General features: G+C 43.3%; 2 protein-coding genes across 6 annotated transcripts in view; one reads left to right on the top strand and one right to left on the bottom strand.

The window, feature by feature from the left end:
- The window catches only part of STK38 (serine/threonine kinase 38), a 41469-nt gene extending 38084 nt beyond the window's left edge, over window positions 1–3385 (top strand). For both annotated transcript variants that reach the window (XM_043449777.1, XM_043449778.1), the window contains exons 13-14: window positions 818–912; window positions 1392–3385. In XM_043449777.1, the coding sequence (XP_043305712.1) occupies window positions 818–912; window positions 1392–1522 (226 nt within the window). In that variant the 3' untranslated portion in view covers window positions 1523–3385. The remainder of the gene's footprint in view (window positions 1–817; window positions 913–1391) is intronic.
- A 3902-nt stretch (window positions 3386–7287) lies between these two features.
- Window positions 7288–22708, bottom strand: part of KCTD20 (potassium channel tetramerization domain containing 20) — a 38427-nt gene continuing 23006 nt past the window's right edge. For all 4 annotated transcript variants that reach the window (XM_043449781.1, XM_043449780.1, XM_043449783.1 and 1 more), the window contains 7 exons: window positions 21468–21677; window positions 18238–18511; window positions 15275–15377; window positions 14790–14910; window positions 13572–13769; window positions 12073–12183; window positions 7288–10806 (listed from right to left, as the gene is read on the bottom strand). In XM_043449781.1, the coding sequence (XP_043305716.1) occupies window positions 10514–10806; window positions 12073–12183; window positions 13572–13769; window positions 14790–14910; window positions 15275–15377; window positions 18238–18511; window positions 21468–21677 (1310 nt within the window). In that variant the 3' untranslated portion in view covers window positions 7288–10513. The remainder of the gene's footprint in view (window positions 10807–12072; window positions 12184–13571; window positions 13770–14789; window positions 14911–15274; window positions 15378–18237; window positions 18512–21467; window positions 21678–22708) is intronic.

Here is a 22708-nt window from a genome sequence, read left to right as displayed (position 1 = left end):
TACTGGCATGCCAAATATGGGAAGAGAACTTCTCAGGAATTCAGGGTCTTGTCCTGATTTTTGCTCCCGCTGAGGACTGGGAGTCGGGACTCCGTGTCGGCCGTGTGCCGCGGGGTCGTTCCAAAGTGAAACAACTGAGCATCGTGTTCCACTTGCTTTTTACCTCGGACACACCAGTCTCTAGTGTTGGGGGCCACCAGCCGGACAGTCTGTACCCACAGGTGGAGGCTGTTATTGGGGGGTAGAGGAGGAGGAAAAGAGTGGAGGGTCGGGAGGAAGAGGAGCATGAAATTGTCGTGGGGGGTGGGTCATAGAGCGCTGCCAATGTACTGCCCACACCGCCATAGCCAGCATTCCCTGGTTGCTAAACAGAAGATGAAGTTGTATCTGTTTCATAATTGTCCCTAATTTGCATGCTTGTGATTTTTAACCTTTGCCTTTTAGCCCGTCTACTTGGTGGCACTTCTGGTAGAAAAGGGCAGAGCCCTGCACGAAGGGATGTGTAGAGGTTGGGTTTCCCTTTTCAGCAGACAGGGCAGGCTGTCAGGAGTATGCTAACTTTGAATTTTAATTTCACTTTATTTTTCTTGTCTTTCTTCCTAGCTATGGATAACCGTTATATTTTTTCATCACAATTTTGTTTGGATTTAGTCAGCTAGTGTGGTTGTCAGTGGTCATAGCTTTTCAAAGGAAATAAAGGCTGCCTGTCAGTGGACAGTGTTTCCCTGCCAGTCAGATCAGGGGTCTTTCCCAGACTTGTTAGTTGTGACCCATATGATTACTAACCATAGTAATTTTTGGCATCTGTTCTTGGCAGAGAGAGACCTGCTGCAATATCTATTGAAATCAAAAGCATTGATGATACCTCAAACTTCGATGAGTTTCCAGAATCTGATATTCTTAAGCCAACAGGTAATACTACCACCACCTCAGGCTGCCTTCCTTATCAGTGTATTTTTCCCCCCAAATTTGGGTGTGATGTTTACAGATCACACTTGATCTTAGCCAAAAGGCCGAGAAGCAATGATGTTTACAAATCTGAGTAGAGAACTTAAGTTCTTCAGACTGTCTGTAAGTATTTTTCCAGTGTTAATGCTGGGCAGCAAGTGAGACCTTGCCAAATGGAAAGTGAATACAAACGCCCACGTTTAGACGGCTCAACCACAAAGATTTGCTCTCTCTATTAAATCAAAGGTTAGGTAACCTGAAATGACAGAAATGGGAAAATAAAACTTTAAAAATATTGTGAAAAATATGAGGTTCAAGGAACATAGGCAAGCAAATGTAGAAAATCTGCAGAATGTTCTCCCGAATGTCACATCTTCAGTACTGAGTAGTCAGTCCATCAGGGTAAGGCCGTGAATCAACTCTCACATCTGTTTCTTTCCCAGTGGCAACAAGTAATCACCCTGAGACAGACTACAAGAACAAAGACTGGGTCTTCATCAATTACACCTACAAGCGCTTTGAGGGCCTGACTGCCCGGGGGGCGATACCTTCCTACATGAAAGCAGCAAAATAGTGTTCTTTGAAAAGGGATCCTAAATTGAGCAGAGTTCTTTGTACAACATCATGGTTTTCTTCTCACCTACTTTTGAAAGAGTTTCCAGGAAGCTTATGGAACCCACCAGCGTGGTGAACATGGTGATAGTAAGTGGATTCTCTTCCATAACACATCTGATGACTGGTAGAACAAAGACAACCGTTTCTACTGTGTTGGCCATGAACGGCTGTCCTGCTTCTTTAGAAGCATCATGAGCCAATCTGATGTTTTAAAAAACCTCAAATTTTCCTAAGTTCATCAGAACGAAGGGGGAAAAACAGCCATCATCTAACTTGAGACTGTAACATAAACTTATTATCACCCAGTTCTGGGTTTCTGTGACATGCTTCCTGTCAAGCCCACCAAGTGTTTTTTTTCTTTACGGCTAAAAGTTCATAGTACTAAAGGAAATAAAGCAATAAAGAGCGTCAGCAGCCAGCATTCTGGCTGAAGGAAATGATCCACCATTCTGAATGGATGGTTATGGTGGTTTCTCCCCGGACCTCAGCCTCTGGCAAATGGCTTTTTATAGCCTTCAATCATGGTGCACTTTATTTATGGTACTAGGATAAAGACTTTCAATCCATTTTGATTTATTTGCTCCTGCCCATCTAAAATACTCCTGCTGCTTTTCTGAGTGTTGATGGAGGAGGCCAGCTTGATCCATCATTGCTCTTAGAAGGCCAAAGGCTGCTGGGCATCACCAAGGAGTCGCAGATCATGTGGAAAATTTTCACCTTCTCTTCACGACTGTATCAGAAAATCCCTTTGGATATTGCCATGGCCCAGCAATACCCACAAGTGCTGCCAACAGGACCTCAGCTCCTTCCTGGGAACACATCAGGGGCAGCCTGGGCAGAAGCAGGCGGCCTGGAACCCTCTTGGCGAAGGTGCTGCTCCTGTTCTGTCTCCAGGACCTCCTTGCAAGCTGTGAGGGAACCAGCCCAGTAACAGTGCAGGGCCAGCCTGCAGATGCTTGTACAGTTCACTCCTCAGTCTCTGGTGTGACCGTATTTGTATTCAGTGTTTCTCCTCTTCCAACTTTAAGGAACCATTTTGCCTTGGAATCATGATTACAAATTTTTCCTTTGCAGATGCCTTCCTGGGGGATGGCCCTCTCCACCCTAAAGGGTCACCTGCAGGCCTGGGCTGACCAGGCCTCTTTGCTGGGGTGGTCTCTGAAGAGAGACCCTCTGAATTTTAGCACAAAGTGCCTTTTCTTTCACAGCTGCCACCACCTTTAGAGAACTTTTGCTGCATCAGAAAAATGTGGAGGCTCCATATTAATGCATTATTGCTTTAAAAAATTTTGATGACTCTTAAAGCATCGTTTGCACCTATGTGGTAACTCTGCATATTGCAGAGTGTCGTGGCCAAGTCACAACTGGGAGACTGCTTCTTGCCAGTCTTGAGGTTGTAAACATCAGCTATGAAAGGAAAGTATGTTCTAGCTTAGCCATTCAGGAAAAAAAAAAAAAAAAAAAGGAATATCAAAGTGACAGTAGTAAGTGAAACTGCTTTAGAGGAAGGAAAAAGAATTTTAGGGAAATATTAACTCTGGATGAAGATCATGTGTTTGCCCCTTATTCTTTCATTCATGGTTTGCTGGTGAAGAGGAAGTGAGAGTCTTTTGTGTAACTATGTAGTTTCTTTGGATTACCAAATAGTTGGGGTCTTGACCTCCATGTGTTTTGCAAGAGTGTGTGGTAAGCATGGGTAATGAGAATAGGGGGGTGATAGTCTGTATGTTGGAAACTGGCATGGAATGATTTTTCTTGGGCGGGGGGGCAGGGGACGCCCACATTTTAACTTCTAAACTTCTGAATAAACTGTGTGAAAACAGCTGTATAAATTTGTGTGTGTTAAAGCAAACGTGGCTTGTAATACCGAGAGGCAGAGTGCGGGCGGCTTCTAACCCCTTTGTCTGCAAAGCATTGGAACAGTGAACATCTTTAGGCGGAATGCTTTACTGCCTCAGGGAAGATGGGAGCCTGCCCTTCTGAACTGGAGCTCATGTGAAGAGACGTCTGCCGGCCCCAGCCTCTGCTCCTTGCACCTGGCGGTGGGCACTCCTGCAGTTCAGTGCAGTAAGGCCGAGGGGAGACCCGCTGACCAAAGGACCCTCTGTACAGCTGTTTGTAGCTCAGCCCCGTTTTTCCCACAAGCTCCCAAGATGGACACCTCAGCTCCTGGGGTCCACCAGAGCAGGGCTCTGCTCGGGACCTGTAAGTGAGGAGTCTTCTCTGGGTCCAGGAAAGGAGCCGCGAGGAAAGGAGCCGCGGGCAAAGAGCAAGCAGGGTGGGATCCGCGGGCATCTGTTTAAATGCAGCTTAAACAGAATGTGTTGTCTTCCCATGGCTCAGGAGTTTCAAGAAATATCGGGAACCATTGTTTCTGGGTTCTGTCTCTTAGGGGGAGTTAGAAAATAATAGACCTTAACTGTACCACGTACTAAAGTGAAACCGAATACTGATGTCATTCAGTCTCCTTGATTCAGGAGTACAGCAGAATTTTCTTCAGTGCCTATTTAAGAATTACTTTCAAAAGTAAGAGGCAAATTCCTTTGGGATTAATAGGCACTGAATAGCAGATGGCTGATTTTAGTGCTCATCTATATAACGTAAGAATCCTCTGCCACTGATTGCTAATACTCTTTCTCTGAATCATTTCCTTGGAAAATGTATTTCTTGGATCACCTTCTGTTACTCTCTTCTCGGCCTTTGTGTGTCACCCAAATGGTGTTTTTAAGTGAATGCAAAAAGGATTCAGTGAATGGTATTTTCCTTTCCTAGTCAGCAACATTTCCCTGGAATCGTCTACCAAAGCCAACACTGACACGCTCTACAATGCTTTTCAGGCATATTTTCAGAGATAAACATCTTGCCCACGTTAATACTTAAGCATCCATAAAATAAGAGAGCTCAGTCCCAGGCACACAGGGGAGCAATAGGGAGCCCACGATGGTTCTGAACCACAGATCAGTGTGAGGAAAGAGTTCCCAGCCAGCAAGTTGGCTTAAGAGAATTGTGGCATCAACTGTAAAGTTACTACATTAGTGTTGCTGTAACAGTACCGTTAAGCCAACCCTGAGTTCCTGGGAAGGTTGAGGACACTTTCAGAGATGTTTATAAGTAGCAGTGATTTAGCAGAGGGGAAAGTGCAGGCCGGGATTTGGGAGGCTGGTAGGTATGCTCCCCTGCAGTGACAGAGGCATGGAGCTACGAATAAGTATTCCTTTCTAAAGAACACTTCTCAGTGTTACTGCATTTCCCTCTTGCTTTGGTTTCTTCCAGTTGTATGAAATGTGTTAGTATTAATTATCCCATGTGCAAAACATGCTACTAATTTTTAAAATCATTCCTGTGGTCACTGGTGTCCTAACTGCCTTAGGCACTGGTTTCTCTTCAGCCCCCATCTACCTGACCACTCTGCGGCCCTTTCACTGCTGGGAAACAACTGCTTCACCTCTTTGACTTACGTTTGTAGTTCTACTTCTGCCTAAGTGCTGGGGTTCCTCAGAACAGTGCCTTTGCCTTCTTTTCACTCCTGTGACTTCCTCCATACTGTGGCTTCAACTGCCACTTTTGTGACGAGATCTTCAAAATGACCATCCTGCCCAGAATATCTCCCCAGAACTCTAGATCCCACATAACAAGTGCCTATCAGAAACTACCACCTGGAAGGCCTCTTACAAGCACAAACTGTTCAGGGAGCTTTTCTTGCTTCCACCGGCGTCTTTCTAGCTCATTCTTCCTGCTGTTCACGCCAGAAATTTCTTACACAACTCCCATCAGTGAACATGTATAATTCTTGAACGTGATCATCCATCCTGCCAGACTTCACCATTCCTTGCTGAATCCTTTGTTGTGGTCTCTTAGCTGGCCTCTCTGTTCCTATTCCTTCCCCTTTCAAGTCTGTTGTTCTCCCTGCTGCCAAAGAAATTCTTTTAAATTTCAGATCTGGTCATTGTCCTGCATAAAACCCACTGTTGTTCACTCACTCTTTGTTGTCCAACTCTTTGCGACCCCACGGACATCAGCATGCCAGGCTCGCTGTCCATCACCAACTCCAGAGCTTACTCAAACTCAGGTCCGTCCAGTCAGTGATGACATCCAACTATCTCATCCTCTGTCATCCCCTTCTCCTCCTGCCTTCAATCTTTCCCAGCATCAGGGTCTTTTCCAATGAGTTGGCTCTTCGCATCAGGTGACCAAAGTATTGGAGCTTCAGCTTCAGCCCTTCCAGTGAATATCCAGGATTGATTCCTTTTAGAATTGACTGGTTTGATCTTGCAGTCCAAGGGGACTGTCAAGAGTCTTCTCCAACACCACAGTTCAAAACCACTAATTCTTCAGTGCTCAGCCTTCTTTATGGTCCACCTCTCACATCCATACATGACTACTGGAAAAACCATACAGACCTTTGTTGGCAAAGTAATGTCTCTGCTTTTTAATATGCTGTCTAGGTTTGTCGTAGCTTTTCTTCCCAGGAGCATCTTTTAATTTCATGACTGCAGTCACCATCTGCAGTGATTTTGGAGCCCAAGAAAATAAAGTCTGTCACTGATTCCATTGTTTCCCCATCTATTTTCCATGAAGTGGTGAGACCAGACACCATGATCTTAGGTTTTTGAATGTTGAGTTTTAAGCCAGCTTTTTCACTTCTCTTTCACCTTCATCAAAGAAGGCTCTTTAGTTCCTCTTCACTTTCTTCCTTAAGGGTGGTGTCATCTGCATATCTGAGGTTATTGATAAAACCCTTCAGGCTTCCAAATAGCTTATGCAGTGAGACCAAACACCTTGTCTGAGGTACAGGGGTCCTTCCTTACTCTGGCCTCATTTCTGCATGCTCCCGTCCTTTTCCCTCATGACAGTAGGCAACTATTTCACCTTCACATCTTTGATTACACAGTTGAGCTGGTCTGGAATTCTTCCCTTTAGATTCATGGATCCAAAACCACTATGTTTGTCTTTCACAGTTTGGTTCACATGTCATGTATAGAATCCTCTCCTGAACTCTCCTCTAATCCTCATAGTAAGAACTGGGTACTCTACCCTTTTGGGATTCCCAAGTGACCTCAACTATTTATGGATCCGTCTTCTCCATGCAATTATAAAAGCCCTCTGAAGGGAGGAACTGTGTCCTAGGCAGTGTGTCCCCATGATTAAGCAGTGTTTGCCCTTGAACATACTCAACAGGCCATGTCTTCAGAGCATGTTCTGAACCTCTGTGCTGCTAAGGGCAGGCCTGTCAGGGAGGCCAGCTTGCTTAGCACCCTTTAAGTCATCACTATCACCAATAAGCTCCCAGGCGAAGTGAGCGGGAGTCCAGGAGGCACCCGAGTGGAAGAGGCCGAGACAGAGCCGAGGAGGAGCAAGGTGCCCACAGCAGTGCTTTCCAGGGACCCAGCTTCTTACCTGCCTTTCACTCCTGCCGTGTTTCCTCACTTGCTCTAAACCAAAATTAGAGCAGAGATATGAGCTATTTGGCTTTGTGGGGTCCTACTTAGTTGGATTTGAGGGTTCAAGTGGTCTTGAATGCAAGTTAACCAGACACTTGAGAAGGCAGACTGTTAGGGCTCTGGAACCTACGAATTACAAGGAACCGCAGGTGGCGAAGCAGGCATGGGCTGCAGGTGAGCTCCCAGCTGCGGCAGGAAAGGAAGAGACCCTCCGGGACAGCCTGTGTGCTGCTACCGTCAGCTCCAAACCCAGTCTCTGCTAAAAACAGCAACAACAAAAACATGGACACAAATGATAACATTTTATTATAGAAAAAGCATCCCAAATATAAGGATTTCGTAAACACTGGTAGGTGAACAAGTGCAACTTTAAACGTAAATACAAAGTAAAGAGGCAAAACCTAGGAGCATTTTGCCTTAAAGAGGAAATGTCATGTTCTCCTGCAGAGGGTATCCCACCAGAGCACGAACGCGGCTCCATCTCCCACAAAGGCCTCAGGTCTGCTTGCTGAACTATGCCCAGTTTAACAATTTCAAAATGATGGCAAGAAGTGGCACTGAGTAAATCACCAAGACTGACTCAACTTTCTATTGACTATTACTCAGTAAAGGCTCCCATCACACTCTGGCTGTGCTTCCTCAGAGGAGGACCAGCTGGAACACTGTCCATCCTTCCTGGGCTTATTCCACAGTGTTTTCACAGACCTGCATACGTTAGGTTACCACACAGAATTTAGTTCAAAACAGCATTGGCTACTGCATATTGTGCAATAAATTAAGCTACTTTCTAGCGCCCTTACCCTTTTTTCTGTCATTCTTTTAATGCCTTTTCTCCACTTTGGAGAAACCATTAAGTCATCTCAGACACATTTTAACAGTCTCCAAGCCTGCATCCAGTTCCTTAATGGCAACTGTTTCCTAATCAGCTATATATGACCCGATGCACACACAGACTCAGATCCTAAACCTCAATTCAGGTTTATCTGCTTGCTGACACAGATACCTCTGAATAAGACAGTCTGGGCAAAACCATTTTCTTATGAAAATGTTTCTGTACAAACAGTCTGGCTTTCTTATTTAGGCACTTAGGAAAAAAACACCAAACCTGAGTGCTACCTTTTTCATGAGAAACACCTCTTGCCCAGCTGGCCAGTAGCTGACTCCTGACGGAAGTGACTGTAACCCAGCTCTTGGCCCTGCGAGAACTGTGAGGTCCTGCCACTGTGGAATGTCCTGACCCTGGGGACAGCAGCTGTGGCTGAGAGAAGCCACCAAATCAGAGCAATGCTTCACTCCTGGCCGGAGGGGAGGGCCGCCGAAGATACCCTCTCCACCAGAGGGAGCCTGCAGGCCCAGCTTGCCCCCCAGCCACCACCCCCTGGTGACACCTCCACGCATTTCCAGCTAGCTCACACCCGAAGCGCTGGGTCCAAAAGCACGTCAACCCAATTCTGGGGGAAAAAGACCTAGTTTTTAAAAGCCTGAGGAAATTAAATTATTTACACAGAGCAGAGTATTAAGTACAAGCCATACTTTCATACTTAGCCTTTAACCTAAGCAAGGACTAATTGTGTTAGCTAAGCCATGTTTACCCCTAAATGTTAATATGTAATCTATAAAACAGAAATTACACATAGTTACTACAGACTACACAAAAGTTTAACTCCAGTTTCCTTTGTGATGGCATGGAAGTCAATTGTAAAGGAAGCACCATTAAACAATCTGGGCTGGTCAACTCATGCGTGTAAATGTAGTCCCAGGAAGGTCAAAGCCAAGCCTGACCTCACACGTGAGCCAGTTCTTTTCATAGAATTAAACCTACCTTCTGGGCTACAAAATAACACTAACCCTCAACAGCAACCCTGGCCATCAGCCATACAAACGGATGCCAGTGTTCATCAGAGTGACTCTGTAGCTGGGGGATGGCTCAGTTTAACCCCTTGCTACTAATTTTTCTGAATAACAACAGAGCATTGATGTGTGGTCACATGCACAGAACACACGCCTTAAGAACACTCTTGTTCATCAAGCCTGGAAAGAGTAGCTGTCAGCACACTCCTGACTTTACCTTTGGAGGACTGTGACTAGGGCAGTCATAAAATGGCACTGAGTAGCTTCCCTACTAGCATCTTATGGAAATATGAGACACAGTATCATATGGAATTTAAAAAAACCAGGCCTGTTCTTAAAGAACTTGAAGGAAGCTGTATCCCTTCTTAAATGCTCAGGCCAACCTCTACCACAAAATGGGAGAAAGTCTCAAGATGTGTCTGGCTGTAAACTCTGAATCGAGCTCTCCAGTTCACAGCCACGGGGACATCAGTACAGAGAGTGACCACGCTCTGTTAACACAGAGCCGACAGCATTCAGATCACTAAGCTGGATTCCCTTCTACCCATTCTTCCTTTGGGGTTGACACTGGTATGGTTTTCCTACCTAGTGTGTGAGCAACTGACAGGCTGTTTAAAAAATCAAAATACCTCAATACCTAAAATATTCCATGGTATGAAATGAACATACAACGAAAAATCCTACACTGGGACAAAGCCTAACCAGGTGATGTTTCCCCACTCAGATTCACCCCTAATCCTCCTTCCCAAGCTCTTACTAGTCTTTCTGTTGAGAAACTGAACACTTTTGGAAACTTACTGCTCACATCTTAAAAGCCTGTTAAGTCATATCTGAGGTCTCCGAGACACACCCACAGCAACATGCTAGCCTAGGGTGAAGGGTACAGCTTCACACCAGATTCCGAGCCAGGAGCATCAAAGTGGTCTGATCTGGAGAGTTTCTTCAACTTGGGTTGTGAATTTCATTCGAATAATAATCTGTTTAAGCTCAGAAACCTTGCAGCTAATGTTTCATAAACACTGTTACGCATTATCCTTCCTGTCAAAGAATCTGTGAGGTTTTAGATTGTTCACTGCTATAATGAAAAACAAAACTGAACTGAAGTTCTTAAGAATTTCCTTTTGAACATCTTGCGTAAGAGCCTATTTCTTCCCAGATGCAGCCTGGGCACAGATGCCACCAGGATGGTATCTTCACTAACCTCTAATGGGCATCCCATCAGTGTTTGTTTGTAGAAGGTATAGATTGTCTCCTTTTAAGTTTGGTCCCTTGCTGCTAAGTAATTCGCCTGGTATTAAACAAAACAACAACCAAGAACAGAGTGTGAAGGACGAGAACTGCTTTGCCAAATATGAGGCAACAGGAGTCCTGACTTCCTTTTTTGCTTCCGCAGTTATGCAGACTTGGTGAACAGCACCAGACCCCAAATTTTCAAGTTTCCAGGGCTGCTGCAAAGCTGGTAGTTTAATTACCAGCAAATGCTTTTTCATCCTCTGCTGGAGGCACAGGCTTACTGAAAAGGATACAGATTAATTATGGGAGAAGAGGAAAGGATGGGGGAGAAGCATGTCTCCTACTCAGTGAGACAAACAGGGGAGTACTGGCTGGGCATCCCACACAGAGACAAGGCCTGCAGAGGGACAGACCCACAGCCGGCCCTAATCCTGAAAGTCATTAGAAGCCATCTGAGAAAGTGGGGCATTCAGCCGGTCAAGTTCATCCACTTGGGGTGGATGGTGCATTAAGATTTCTTGGTCCTCCAAGACATCTTCTCCAGCAGCTACTAGATTTGTGAGGGATTTGCTTCTAACACACTGGAAATCCACGTGGCGACTCTTTCCTTCTTCTTTTTCCCATGACATCTGGATAAAGGGGCGCTGCACATAATTATAGATTACTTCAGACCGGCCGCCAGGTCTCCTCTTAATTTTTTCTTTACAGGTAGGATAACCTGAAACGGGGGGAAAAAAGGCCATCATAACCACAGAAAATTGCTCACTCGAGTTCCCATACTTCCTTCTTTCTAACCACATCAGTTTCCTCCCAAGTCTCAAGACCATGTGAAAACCACAGGGAGGAGACCATATTCCCCAGCCCCAGCTGCCCAGGTTAAGTAGGTCTTGTCCCTGAAAGGGAAATAACAAAAACTATATTCTTTCTAATGGAAGGGGGAGAAGCCTCTTACTAATTTCAGAAGTCTCTTTTATTGGCTTCAACACTACAGAACAAAAATCCTACTGTGGCATGGCTACTATGGCCCTCTCATTCTATGGCCTAGAGGGCATCCTGTATGAATAGGTAAGGAAATGTGAAATGTTTAAGCCTAAAGGAAAAACTGGGATGCTGCCTACAGTATCTAAAAGGCTGTCACATGGAAATGGGAGAAATCTTATTCAACTTCGCAGACTGGGACTAGAAGGAAGACGGAAGAGGGAGGAGGTAATCTACTAACTGTGGAAGAATGTTCTCATGGTAGGACAGTATGATGGGCTACTCTGCGAAATGGAGTGACCCCTCTCCCTCTGTCCCTATAGTTATCAAAGAGATAAAGGAGGATGTAGTAGAAAGAGGTTTAATAGATGGATCTCAAAAATCTCTTCCAACTTTAAGTTCCAACCTAAGTCAGACACAGTGACAGGTTCTGAGGGCAACACTGAGACAGCTACAGCAGCAAAACAAGTGTCAAAGACCCACGGAGGGGAGACCAGAATGGCTTCCGCACTCTCTCAAGTCAGTCTCCAATACGCTTCCATGGAGATCACAGGTTGGGAGTCACTGTTCAAATCACTTAAAGCAGGTCTGTCAATACACCCAGACATTCCTCAGAGGTATGCAGTAGAATAAAACGAGTCTCTAAGTTAGTTTTCAGAAGGACCCTTTCAGATCCCAGAAAGGTCCTCACCAGGACTGCTGACTAAACATGACCCTCCCACGTGGTGAGCCCACGAGCCCCGCATTTCCCTCGTGTCCTTCACCCTGACTGCTCTGTATCTTGAGGCAGTCAACTGGAACTTATTCCTACAGCTGCTTTAAAGCATTTTCAACTGGAAATGAAAAGAACACGTACGGGCAAAACAAAAACAGGGTAGGAATGTGGTTTCCATGTGCGTCTATTCTCTAGGCCCTCAAAAACCAGGTTTTAATGACATAAGATAGCCACATATCCGACTATATCCACAAGCCATGCAAGCTGGATACTGACGGGGTTGTTCTTTACCTTCAATTCCAATGCGAATGTTTTTCAAGCCCCGTTCCTTTAACACTGTTTTAGCAACATCCCGATTCTCGATGTATTTGAAAAATCTGTAGAGCTTAGAGCTATAAAGAACTGGAAAAGAAAAAATAAGTCTGGAGTTAGTCATGGAGTGAATACCTCTGTAAGAGAAAGGAGATGAGCTAACAGATTCAGACTAATGAATGACCTGAGCCCTGATGCCAAAAAATTCATATGGATCACAGAGTAAATGTTAAAGAATAAATCAACCATAAGAAACTATGTTAAGAAATTTTTATAGTCTCAGGGTAGGGAAGGCTTTCTGGATATGACATAAAACCTAGAAGTCATAAAGGAAAAACTAAAAAATCTCTGCTTACCCAAAACCAAACAAAGCTAAGAAGACAACGAACTGAGAAAAATATCTGCCACTCTTATTACAAAGGGCTAATTTCCTTGATATCTATAAAGAGAGTAGTCACAAAGAGAGCTTTTACAAACCACTAAGTAAAAGACTAACAATCCAACTTTGTAATGGGCAAAAGGCACGATTACAGTTAACAGAAAAGGAAATTAACATGGCTTTTAAAAAGATGTTCAGTCTCATTCATGGACTAAGAAATGCAAATTAAAACTCCAGCAAGATGCCGTCTTTCACGTACCAGAGTGGCAAATATAAAATTTCAGTAAAACTGTGTCTTGGTGAAAAATGGAAAATAAACTCATCATATTGTTTTGTGAGCTATAAACTGGCTCAACCTTTAGAGAAGATAATTTGGCAAATTTTATTAAAATCATAAAACCACAAAGGTTTTGACACAGAAATTCTATTTCTAGGAATATTATTCTACAGAGATATACATGTGTGAAAAGTCTTTCTTTAAAAATAATTCACTGGAGCATCAGTCATAATTTATAGCTTAAATGGTCAACAAAAGGGCTGGTTAAATCAATTATGGCAACCATACAATGGAATACTATACAGTCATTAAAGAGATGGTAGAAGCTTTTTAATATAAGACATGATATAGAATAGCCTCTACAATATGGTATCTTTTGGGGAAAAAACATGTACATAATTGCTTATGTATGTGCACTGAATAAATCTGGAAGGATATAAAAGAAACTGAAGAGGAAAACTACGTGGATGAGGCAGGGTGGGAAGAAAACTTCTCAATGTATATCCTTTTGTATTTTCTGAATTTTGAATCACTACCAATTCAAAAGGATTTAAAAATGGAACAAGTGGAGAAAGGAATGACAGCACCACTTAACGTGTGGCCTCGGTGTGACCCAGCAGGGACACCAGGGGCAGGCGTGGGAAGCACAGGCACGCTCACACACTCCCCAGCACGGAAGACCTGCGTCACCAGACTGACCATCCAGGTGAGTGTGCTGACCACCAGCTCCCCAGTGACAGCCCACTGGTTCTAAGATCTAGCTCCGACTCTGGGCAGCACGTTTCTTGCTGAAAACATCGACATCATGCAGGGGGCTCCTACTTTGAGAATATTCCTCTCCCATGGGTGGGGGGTGGTCTTCGTCCCAGTCCACAGAATCCTCATCCGTCAGCACGACAATGTGGCATTCTCTCTCCCCTTTCTTGGCACAGCCCACCATGATGGGCAGGATCAGCTCTTCGAGGTAGTGATCAAACTGCTTGTGAGCACCATCATTAGACAGTTCATGCAGTAAAGCACCTGGGAGACAAAATGCAAGTGAACATCCTCTCTGCTCAAATGCAGGTATTACTGGAGTGAAAAGATTATGAGGTAAACGGCTATTATCATTGGTAAGGTCCAGAAAAGTGGCTCATTTCAAGGCAGAGAATGTTTTCTGCTCTGAGGTGATAATTAAGCTTTATCATGAATTTGTTATGTGCTTTACACATTCTACCAATATCCTGTTTAATAAACCCTGAGCATTCTGAACAGTTGAGGTTTTTTCAACATGCAATGTCAGAACATAAGCACTAATTCTATAAGAGATAGAACCATCATTTGGGCATGACTCTTTATAGCACCTCTTCTGAAGATGCTCTGGACTACAATTTAGAGTACCACAGGAGAGGAATAATCTAAGGTTTGGAGACACCAAAGGACTTTCTCTAAGTGGGTACTAGACTCAATGGAGAAACCACACATCCAGAGAACGTCATGGAATATGAAGGAAAATGTATCATGAATTTTAAAGAATTTTAAAATCATTTTACAAAGCTTAGATAATGATAAGAGCATTTAGACAATCAGTTTCTCCATCTTTTCATTTGTTAAGTGAGATTATCACCCATCTTTCAAGGGTTAATTGTGAAAATTAATGCAAGTTCACATCTATAAAGCACTTAACAAACACTAAGTTAATGATAAACTGTAAGAAGTACCAGCCAATTTATGTCCTGTGACTATCAGTGAACCTTCCCTCACATCTGAGGATGAGCATCCTTATTTGTTAAAGAGTTGAGATACCAAGGTCCCAGGAGAAGAAGCAATTAGCTTGGTGACTCACGGGGTCAAGTTAGCCTTAGAACCCATTCATGTTCTTGTGTTTACTTCCTCACAGTTTTGAAGCAAGAGAGGGAATGGTTAGCACCATGTCTCTTTTCTGCAGATGATCTCCAACCCACACTTGAAATGCTTTCTGTTTAGTAATAAAAATGTCAATTCTAAGCAAATTCAAAGTTTAGCTGCTCAAATGCAGTTGGCAGCTCCTCCTGTACTCACTCAGATCTTGACATCGGATAGTGTTGAAGTCAAAGTTAATGCAGAGGTAATCACACGTATCTCTAAGGTCTGGGATAGAGATGCCATCAGGACAACTGATGATACCAGTTTTGTAATAATCCTATAAAGAGAAAAAAGAGGAAATGTAGTCAAAGAACAAGATGAAAGCATCCCTCTTCAACCCTGACTCATTCACTCCTGGTTCAGGTACAGTGCTGGGTTCCTAGAGCTACCACCAAGTTGGTGATTCATGAGACAGTAAAGTGGCTCCCGGCCATCTTGACATGTTTAATCACAACTTGATACCTGACTGAGCTCACACAAGCAAGAAGGACTTAAGGATTACAGGAAGAGAAAACAAAGCAGGAAAGGCAATAACTAGAAACGACAAACCCTGAAGTCAGAGCACAGTCTGACGGAACTCTGAAGGCTTCTGACTACACACGCCCCCAGGGAAGGGGATGGAACAAGAGGTCGCTACACACCAGCACCGTCCGGAATACAGTCGCACTGATTCCTTCTGCAATCTCATACTCGCCCTTCTCGTTGGGACGTGTGAAGTTGTACTCTCTTCCTGGTCCAAACATCCTGAAAGATACCCAGGCAACGGTGTTACCCTCTCCAGCAGGATTCTCCACAGATGAAACTTCTCCCTTCTTCACCTTATCCTGGAAGACTCCATTCCTCTCTTACAATGTAACTTTAAAACCGAGCACCAGGACTCAACCCCTGTAAGACACACTTAAGTCTTAGGAAACTCCCTTCAGACAGAGAAAGGAGGCAGCAGTTGCTTTTAGTGTTTGACTGCAACGAGGAACAAAGCGGCCTCCACAGGTCACCGGCAGTGAGCTTCTGACACACAGCGGCACCCGTGGAGCTGGCGCCTGGAAAATCTCCGGGGCACTGGGCTCCCGGGTGACAGTGTCTCCTGCCCCGAGGCTTCCTGGTCCTCCTCCTCACCCACCAGCACGCACCCATCCAGCACGCCAGCCTCGACGTTTCTGAGTTTTGCTTTTCAACATCTAATCTGATGGACGAATCTGTATTAGTACGTGCAGACGTTAGTGCTTTCCCTTTCCTGGTACATTTTAACAGCCGAGCTCTGGAAAAAACACCCTTCTTCAATCCAAGGAGTAACTCATGATGGGAATTTCAGGTCAAGCCGAAAAGGAGAGGAAGAACTGGATCATAAACAGTTTGACATGTTTCAGAGAGGCAGGCCTGCTCTGGGCTGACTTCAGAGGCCATGGAGGCACGGGGAGGAAACCCTGCTTTTATACTCGTCTGTCCCATCCCTCCTCCCTCTCTCAGATCCCTTCCAGAAAAACTGGCCCCATGACTCCTCCTGCCCCTGCTGCGTGTCTGCGCAGGAGCCGTGGAAGGAGAAGCCAGCACAGAGGACAGGGCGGGCGGGCAGGCGGGCGGGCTCGTCAGTCCGCCCATGGGGACTCACTGCCTTTCCCTTCCTTAACCTGTTGGGAAGCCCTGCTGTCCGGTTGTTCAAAACTGTTATGCTCCACCCTGAATTGGCTGCTTTCCAAGGTCTGAAAAAAAGTCACATGCTCTCCAAATCTCTAAACTGTACATAAAAAATCCATCTGATAAAAGTAGTCTTCAAAGAATGCTGACTTTTTTCTCGAATGTTTTGGGTGAAGTGTAGCTGAGACAGCAATGAATCAAAATAGTGAACAACATGCCATAAATATAACCCCACCTCAGAGCCATTCATCCAGGAGTGGCATGAATCTCCATTAATCATTCTGTTTCTCAGCTTGCCCCCTGTGACTAGTGGCCCACATCTGATGCTCAGTGGCCAGGGATATGAATCCTTTATGTAGCCACAGGACAGAACAAACCCAAGAAACTCTCAGAACTCATGACCTCGGCTGACTCACTGATGAGCCACCTAGATAAAGGCATCTATTACCCAGAAAACGCTTCCCTTTCTTTTCTTGAGCACTACTTTTGGAGGCAGCCTACTTCAGACAGACAGCCTACCCTAAGGAGCACCTTTTTTGGGGGACCTGGGGAGAAGTGGTGGTGGAGATACCAAGACTGAAGACATGAAGTCAAGTCTGATAAAACAGGGCCAATTTAGAAAATGTTTTAATGTTCTAGCTTAATCTTCAGTTCAGATCAGTCGCTCTGTCGTGTCTGACTCTTTGCGACCCCATGAATCGCAGCATGCCAGGCCTCCCTATCCATCATAAGCTCCTAGAGTTTACTCAAACTCATGCCCATCAAGTCGGTGAAGACATCCAGCCATCTCATCCTCTGTCGTCCCCTTCTCCTCCTGCCCCCAATCCCTCCCAGCTTCAGGGTCTTTTCCAATGAGTCAACTCTTCTCATGAGGTGGCCAAAGTATTGGAGTTTCAGCTTCAGCATCAGTCCTTCCAATGAACAGCCAGGACTGATCTCCTTCAGGATGGACTGGTTGGATCTCCTTGCAGTCCAAGGGACTCTCAAGAGTCTTCTCCAACACCACAGTTCAAAAGCATCAATTTTTCGGCGCTCAGCTTTCTTCACAGTCCAACTCTCACATCCATACATGACCACTGGAAAAACCATAGCCTTGACCAGACGGACCTTTGTTGGCAAAGTAATGTCTCTGCTTAATCTTAAGTCATATGTTTAAGAAATATATAGGTTTGGCTCCAGTTAAAACTGGCTGGTTCATCATGAATTTGTATATATGTAAGTAGACACATATTTGAATAGCTAGATTTCACTTAGCCTAAAATTCAGCAAATGGTGTGGTCCATTCTGATTTCTAATTCAGTTAAAATCAGTTCAAAGTCTGGAGAGAGGTTAAATCTTTAGATAAGATCCACTATTAAGTACTAGATGAAAAGCCAAATGTTTGTGTGCGTATACACTCAAATTATTTCACTCTTATCCCAGTCTGCTCTACACGTTAAGGTGTGTACAGCTGGCTAGAAGGAGAGCTCCTCACTCCCAGCCCAGGCTCTAAGAGTACTTCTGGGATGGTAATCCTCCTCAACAGATGCTTTCCTTTTCTTAAACTCGGGTCATAAAAAGCTGGAGGCAGGAGATGCTGAGGGGAGAATAAGACTACATTCTGAATGAAGCAGCACAGAGAATGGAACATGAAGAAGGGAGAGAGCCATCATCACACAAAACAGTCAGCTACAAAGGTCCAGTTTCAGAAAACTTGATTAGTGATGGAGGTCTTAGAAATTGATGCCACCTGGACCTTCTGCACTCCCCTTTGTGGGGGCTCATTTCTCTATATTGGCTTTGTAAATGAAAGTACCTACCCCCCAAAATCACCAACACATGTAAGGTTTTTATGCTGTTTCACAAAAGTATCAAGGTAGAAAAGTAAGCAATTCAGTGTTTTCATTCTCACATCTAATGCAAGGCAAACAGCAGGTATTTCTATTCATAGAGAACAGAGTGAATTTGGAAGGAAATTATCATCAATTACCTGCCCAACATGGTATCCGGATGAGCAGTGAAAATTTGTGGGTTGACAACAAAACGTGTGCCGTCTACAAGAAGTGTCACTTTCTCTGGTGCCTGAGAGTGAACATTACAGCCAAAGCCCACAGTGCTATTTCCAAATCGCTCTGGAGCAATGAAGGGTTCATGATTCCGTTTATTCCCACTTTGGAAGCAAGAGCCTTTGACATCTTCGGGAAGTGACATCATGTGAGGGAACGGAAGATTTGCTGGCTGAGAGGCAGAGTCAAGTGGAAGGTCTAAAAGATCACAGGATACAAACAAACCAAAATAACTTGACAGCCAGCAAAAAGCCAGGGGAGAAAAGTAAACCTTGTCCTTTTAAAACAACAAGAACAAAAAACATTAAACAAAAAAATCCCCAAACTTTAGGTATCCAAAGACAAAAACTCTTGTCTAGAGCACTTAAAGAAAAAACAAACTAGAGACTCACAATGGATGCCCATCAGCTTTTTCTTCTGTGTTGTGTGTGTTTCTGTGTGCTGGGGAGAGGGCAATGAAGGCAGTAATGCCCACCCTCTAAAAATGTAACTATTAGGGAATTCCCTGGAGGTCCAGTGGTTAGGACTTGCTCCTTCCACTGCTGGGGGCCCAAGTTTGATCCCCGGTTGGGGAAGGAAGATCTTGCAAGCCATGGGGCATGGCCAAAAAATAAAATCATTGAACACTGGAAAAAGAATTTCTGTGGGAAGCAAGCAACCCTCTGCCATATTTTTAAACCTCAGCTCGTCTTGTTTCAGAGGCACTTTATTTTCATTTTCACTTCTATCTCTAAATACCACCCATATTTCCTGCATTTTATTTAAGAAACTTGATAACTTCATTAGCCAACACTATTAGTTTCCAACATTCTTAAAAACATTTCTAAGTTTTATTTTCCAAAAAGGATAGTGATAGTCTCTAACTGCCCCACTTTTCCTAGAAATTCATTGAAAAATGCATTTTTCATTATGCATAGGGGAATCCTAACATTACCAACACCATTTTATGAACAGACAGATCTTGCTCTCAATGGAAAAGTTCCAATGCAAATGGTCTTGGATTAGAATTCATTCATGGAATCAAAGTTTTTGTTCTAGTGTCACCAAAGAGCCATTTCCTTAAAGAATTTGACTTTTCTAAACCTGATTCATTATCTGTAAAGTGGAAATAACGTTCACTCCATCTACCTCACAGGATTGGTTTGACTATCAACTGAAATAAAGTATGCAACAGCACTTAAAAATGTATAATACCACATCATGCAAACAGGCTGAAAACTAGATATCTGAAATCTGGCTGTATATAGAAGACGATAAGGAGAAAATATTTTATTTTTTTTTTAAGAAAATATTTTCAAAAGGATTACCAGAAGATTCTTTAAAAAATTTTTTTGGCGACACCATGCAGCATTTGAGATCTTAGTTTCCTGACCAGGTATTGAACCCACAGTCCCTGCAGTGGGGGTGTGGAGTTTTAACCACTGGATGGCTGGGGAAGTCCCAGAAAATTCTTTTAAACAGGGAGCTCTCCTAGTATATTTTATGTTAATGAAAAATAATGTGTTTTTTTAATGAAAAATTTCAACTATATCAAAACCTAGAGTTAATACAGTATGTATACATCACTTGGATTTGGCTAGTTAACATTTTCCTAAATTTTCTTCAATCTTTTTTAGAAAGAAATGTTATGTTATAGGTAGAATTTAATGTCTCACTCCCACTTCACGTCTTGTAAATTTGTTTACAATAATTCATGAACAGGGTTACTGCCTCTGAGAAATTAGTTTTATTTCAGGCACTGAAGATAACCAAATAAACTATTAGCTAGAGTATACTTGATTTTTCCCCATTTGCTTCTAGAGAAAAGGAAACCAAAATTTAGACCAAAAACCTGTTTAGGGTTCATATCCTATAGCCTCTGGTAAATTTTCAATGTGGCCCTCTGTTTGGATACCAAGAGCTAAGTTTCTACACAATCCTTGGGTAAGCTTGTAGCAAGAAAAACTTTAATCACCAAGACAGGCTTTCAACACTGTAAGTGCTGTTTTTAAAAATGAAACTAGGTACCTAATTTAACTCAGTTCTGCAAAACACTGATTTTCCCCCAGCAAAGAGGCAATTAAATTGGACTGATTCCTGAAGGATGCCTCAGGTTCCGTCCTACTTAACTGGGTGAGCAGGAGGAGATTCGCTGCATAAATTCTCTGTAACGGGCACTCTAGGGTGGCAGGTACACGCTGCTTTTCTGTCAGCAAAGGCTGGCCAGAAAGACACAGGTTTAACTCCGAGGCCCCCACCTCTTAGCAGTGTGAACCTGAGCAAGTTACTAATAACCTTTGAAGCCTCAGCTTCCCCATCTGTAAAAAGATTAATCTAAGCAGGGATCAGCAAACTTTCTGTGAAGAGCTAAAAAGTAATTCTGTTTGGCTTTGTGGGTCAGACTCTGCCACAACGCAGGAAAGTAGCCATAGATAGATAGCATGTAAACAAATGGGGATGATGGCTGTGTCTCAAATTTTATTTATAAAATAGGCAGTGGTTCAGAGTTGGTCAGTTTGCCACCCTTGATCTAAAAAAAATAAACTTTTACCACAGTGAGTGCTCAATAAACGGTAACTGCTATTATTATTGTTGCTACTGTTTTTATTAAAAGTTAAAAAGAACCTAACAACTTATCAAGAGCCCTGACATCCATGAACTCACTAGTCTTCTAGTCTTGCGAGGTGAGGAGAATATTAACATCCTTGTCTAGATTAAGAAAGCAGGGCTCAGAAAGAGTAAGGCGCTCATTCATGGTTACAGCTAGAATGTGAATCTCCAAACCCGAAACTATTTTTCTTATACTATTATCACCAAGTTAGATGTACTAAACTGATTAAGTAAATGGGCATTTTAAAGCAACTATATTCCAATTTAAAAAAGGACTTCTCTGGCTGTCCGGGGGTTATGACTCCGTGCTTCCAATCCAGGGGACACAGGTTCCATCCCTCGTTAGGGAACTAAGATTCCATGTGCCACACGGCACAGCCAAATAAATAAATTTTTTTTTAAAGTGGAGATTTTTTGGTAATAGCTTTATATAATTGTGATATGTAAGCTAAGCCAATTAACTGGATATATTATTTAGAGTAAGAACATTTATGCCTTCTGGGAGAACAGGTGCTCAGGTGTCAGAAAGCCCTCCAGACGAAATCAGGGAAGCTAACCATCATACCATCATTCCTGGGACCTAGAGGATAAGTAAGATTTTGAAGACCAGAAGAAGCTGGACTATTTGCTTCTTTTTCTTGAGCTGCAGCTGAAGCTTCATCCATCAGGCAGCTGGCCTCCTGCCGCAATAACCTGTCGCTCTCAGTGCCGCGGTGAACATTCATCCTTGGACTGTGTGTGTATCCCGAACTGTCTGCTTGGTCAAAGAGAAATCCTAGAAGACAGGAATATGCATGATTTAGAACTAGAGAACTCTCAGCCAGTTCTTATTCTTGTTTTGAGAAGAAATGACATCTTAAACATTTCTGACATCTTAAACATTATACTGAGAGGAACTGGGCTGACTTAAGTTATCTTTACCAAATCACTAAGAATACTGATAAACTTGTTACTAGGGAATAATTTTCTGCATATTAACTGGTGGCAAAATAACTTGGTGGTGTTTATACCACAGATTCATGTAAGGGACAGAGTTCAATTTGTCAATTAAAGAAAACTAGCCCATATGTCTCAAAAACTTAAGACATACATTCCTGCAACAGTTAAGCACTAGGAAATGAGAATCACAACTACAATGGTAGTATGACAGTTGAAACCGGAAGTCATGGGCACTAAAAATAATTTTTTTGAAATAATAAATTTACGTATGGTGCTCAAGTTCTCCTTTATAAGTTCTCTCTTTCACTTTCTGTACCTTATGCTTGACCCCTATCTCAATTACACCAAGATGTCACTGGTTATGAGACTAACTCTCCCGAGCAGTGCACAGCCGTCATGAACACCACCTCCTGAGGGGATGCCGTGTGCCACGCACTCGCTGCTTAGGCAGAATGGCTGCCTCACACCTCTCTTCTAGGTCATCACTCTGCCCTGTAGCCTTTACATTCTCTGGGACTGCCCAACTGCTGAAAACATTCCGGAAATTCACCCTACTCAGCACTTTCACAGTTTATACTATACTAGGTTCCACCAGGTATTCTAGTAGAAGAAACATATTACTAGCAACTTTTATGCATATGGATTGCATGAAAACAATACAGGAGGAAGAAGTTATGTTTTAGGAAGAAGTTTTAACTTGCACGAAATATCAATATAATAATGAGCCCTTTTTAAAAAAGGAGCCAATACAGATGCCTGAAAGCAAATAATTTTAAAGAGACACTTTCACAGTTGATGAAATCTTAAAATTCTCAGACAAAAGCTCTTACAACGTAAGGCACACTGAGGAGATAAAGTGAACGTTCT

The sequence above is a fragment of the Cervus canadensis genome, chromosome 28 (genome assembly GCF_019320065.1).
Source record: "Cervus canadensis isolate Bull #8, Minnesota chromosome 28, ASM1932006v1, whole genome shotgun sequence".
NCBI lineage: Eukaryota > Metazoa > Chordata > Mammalia > Artiodactyla > Cervidae > Cervus > Cervus canadensis.
Note: the sequence above shows the minus strand (reverse complement) of the source record. Positions and strands in the feature narration are given on the sequence as shown.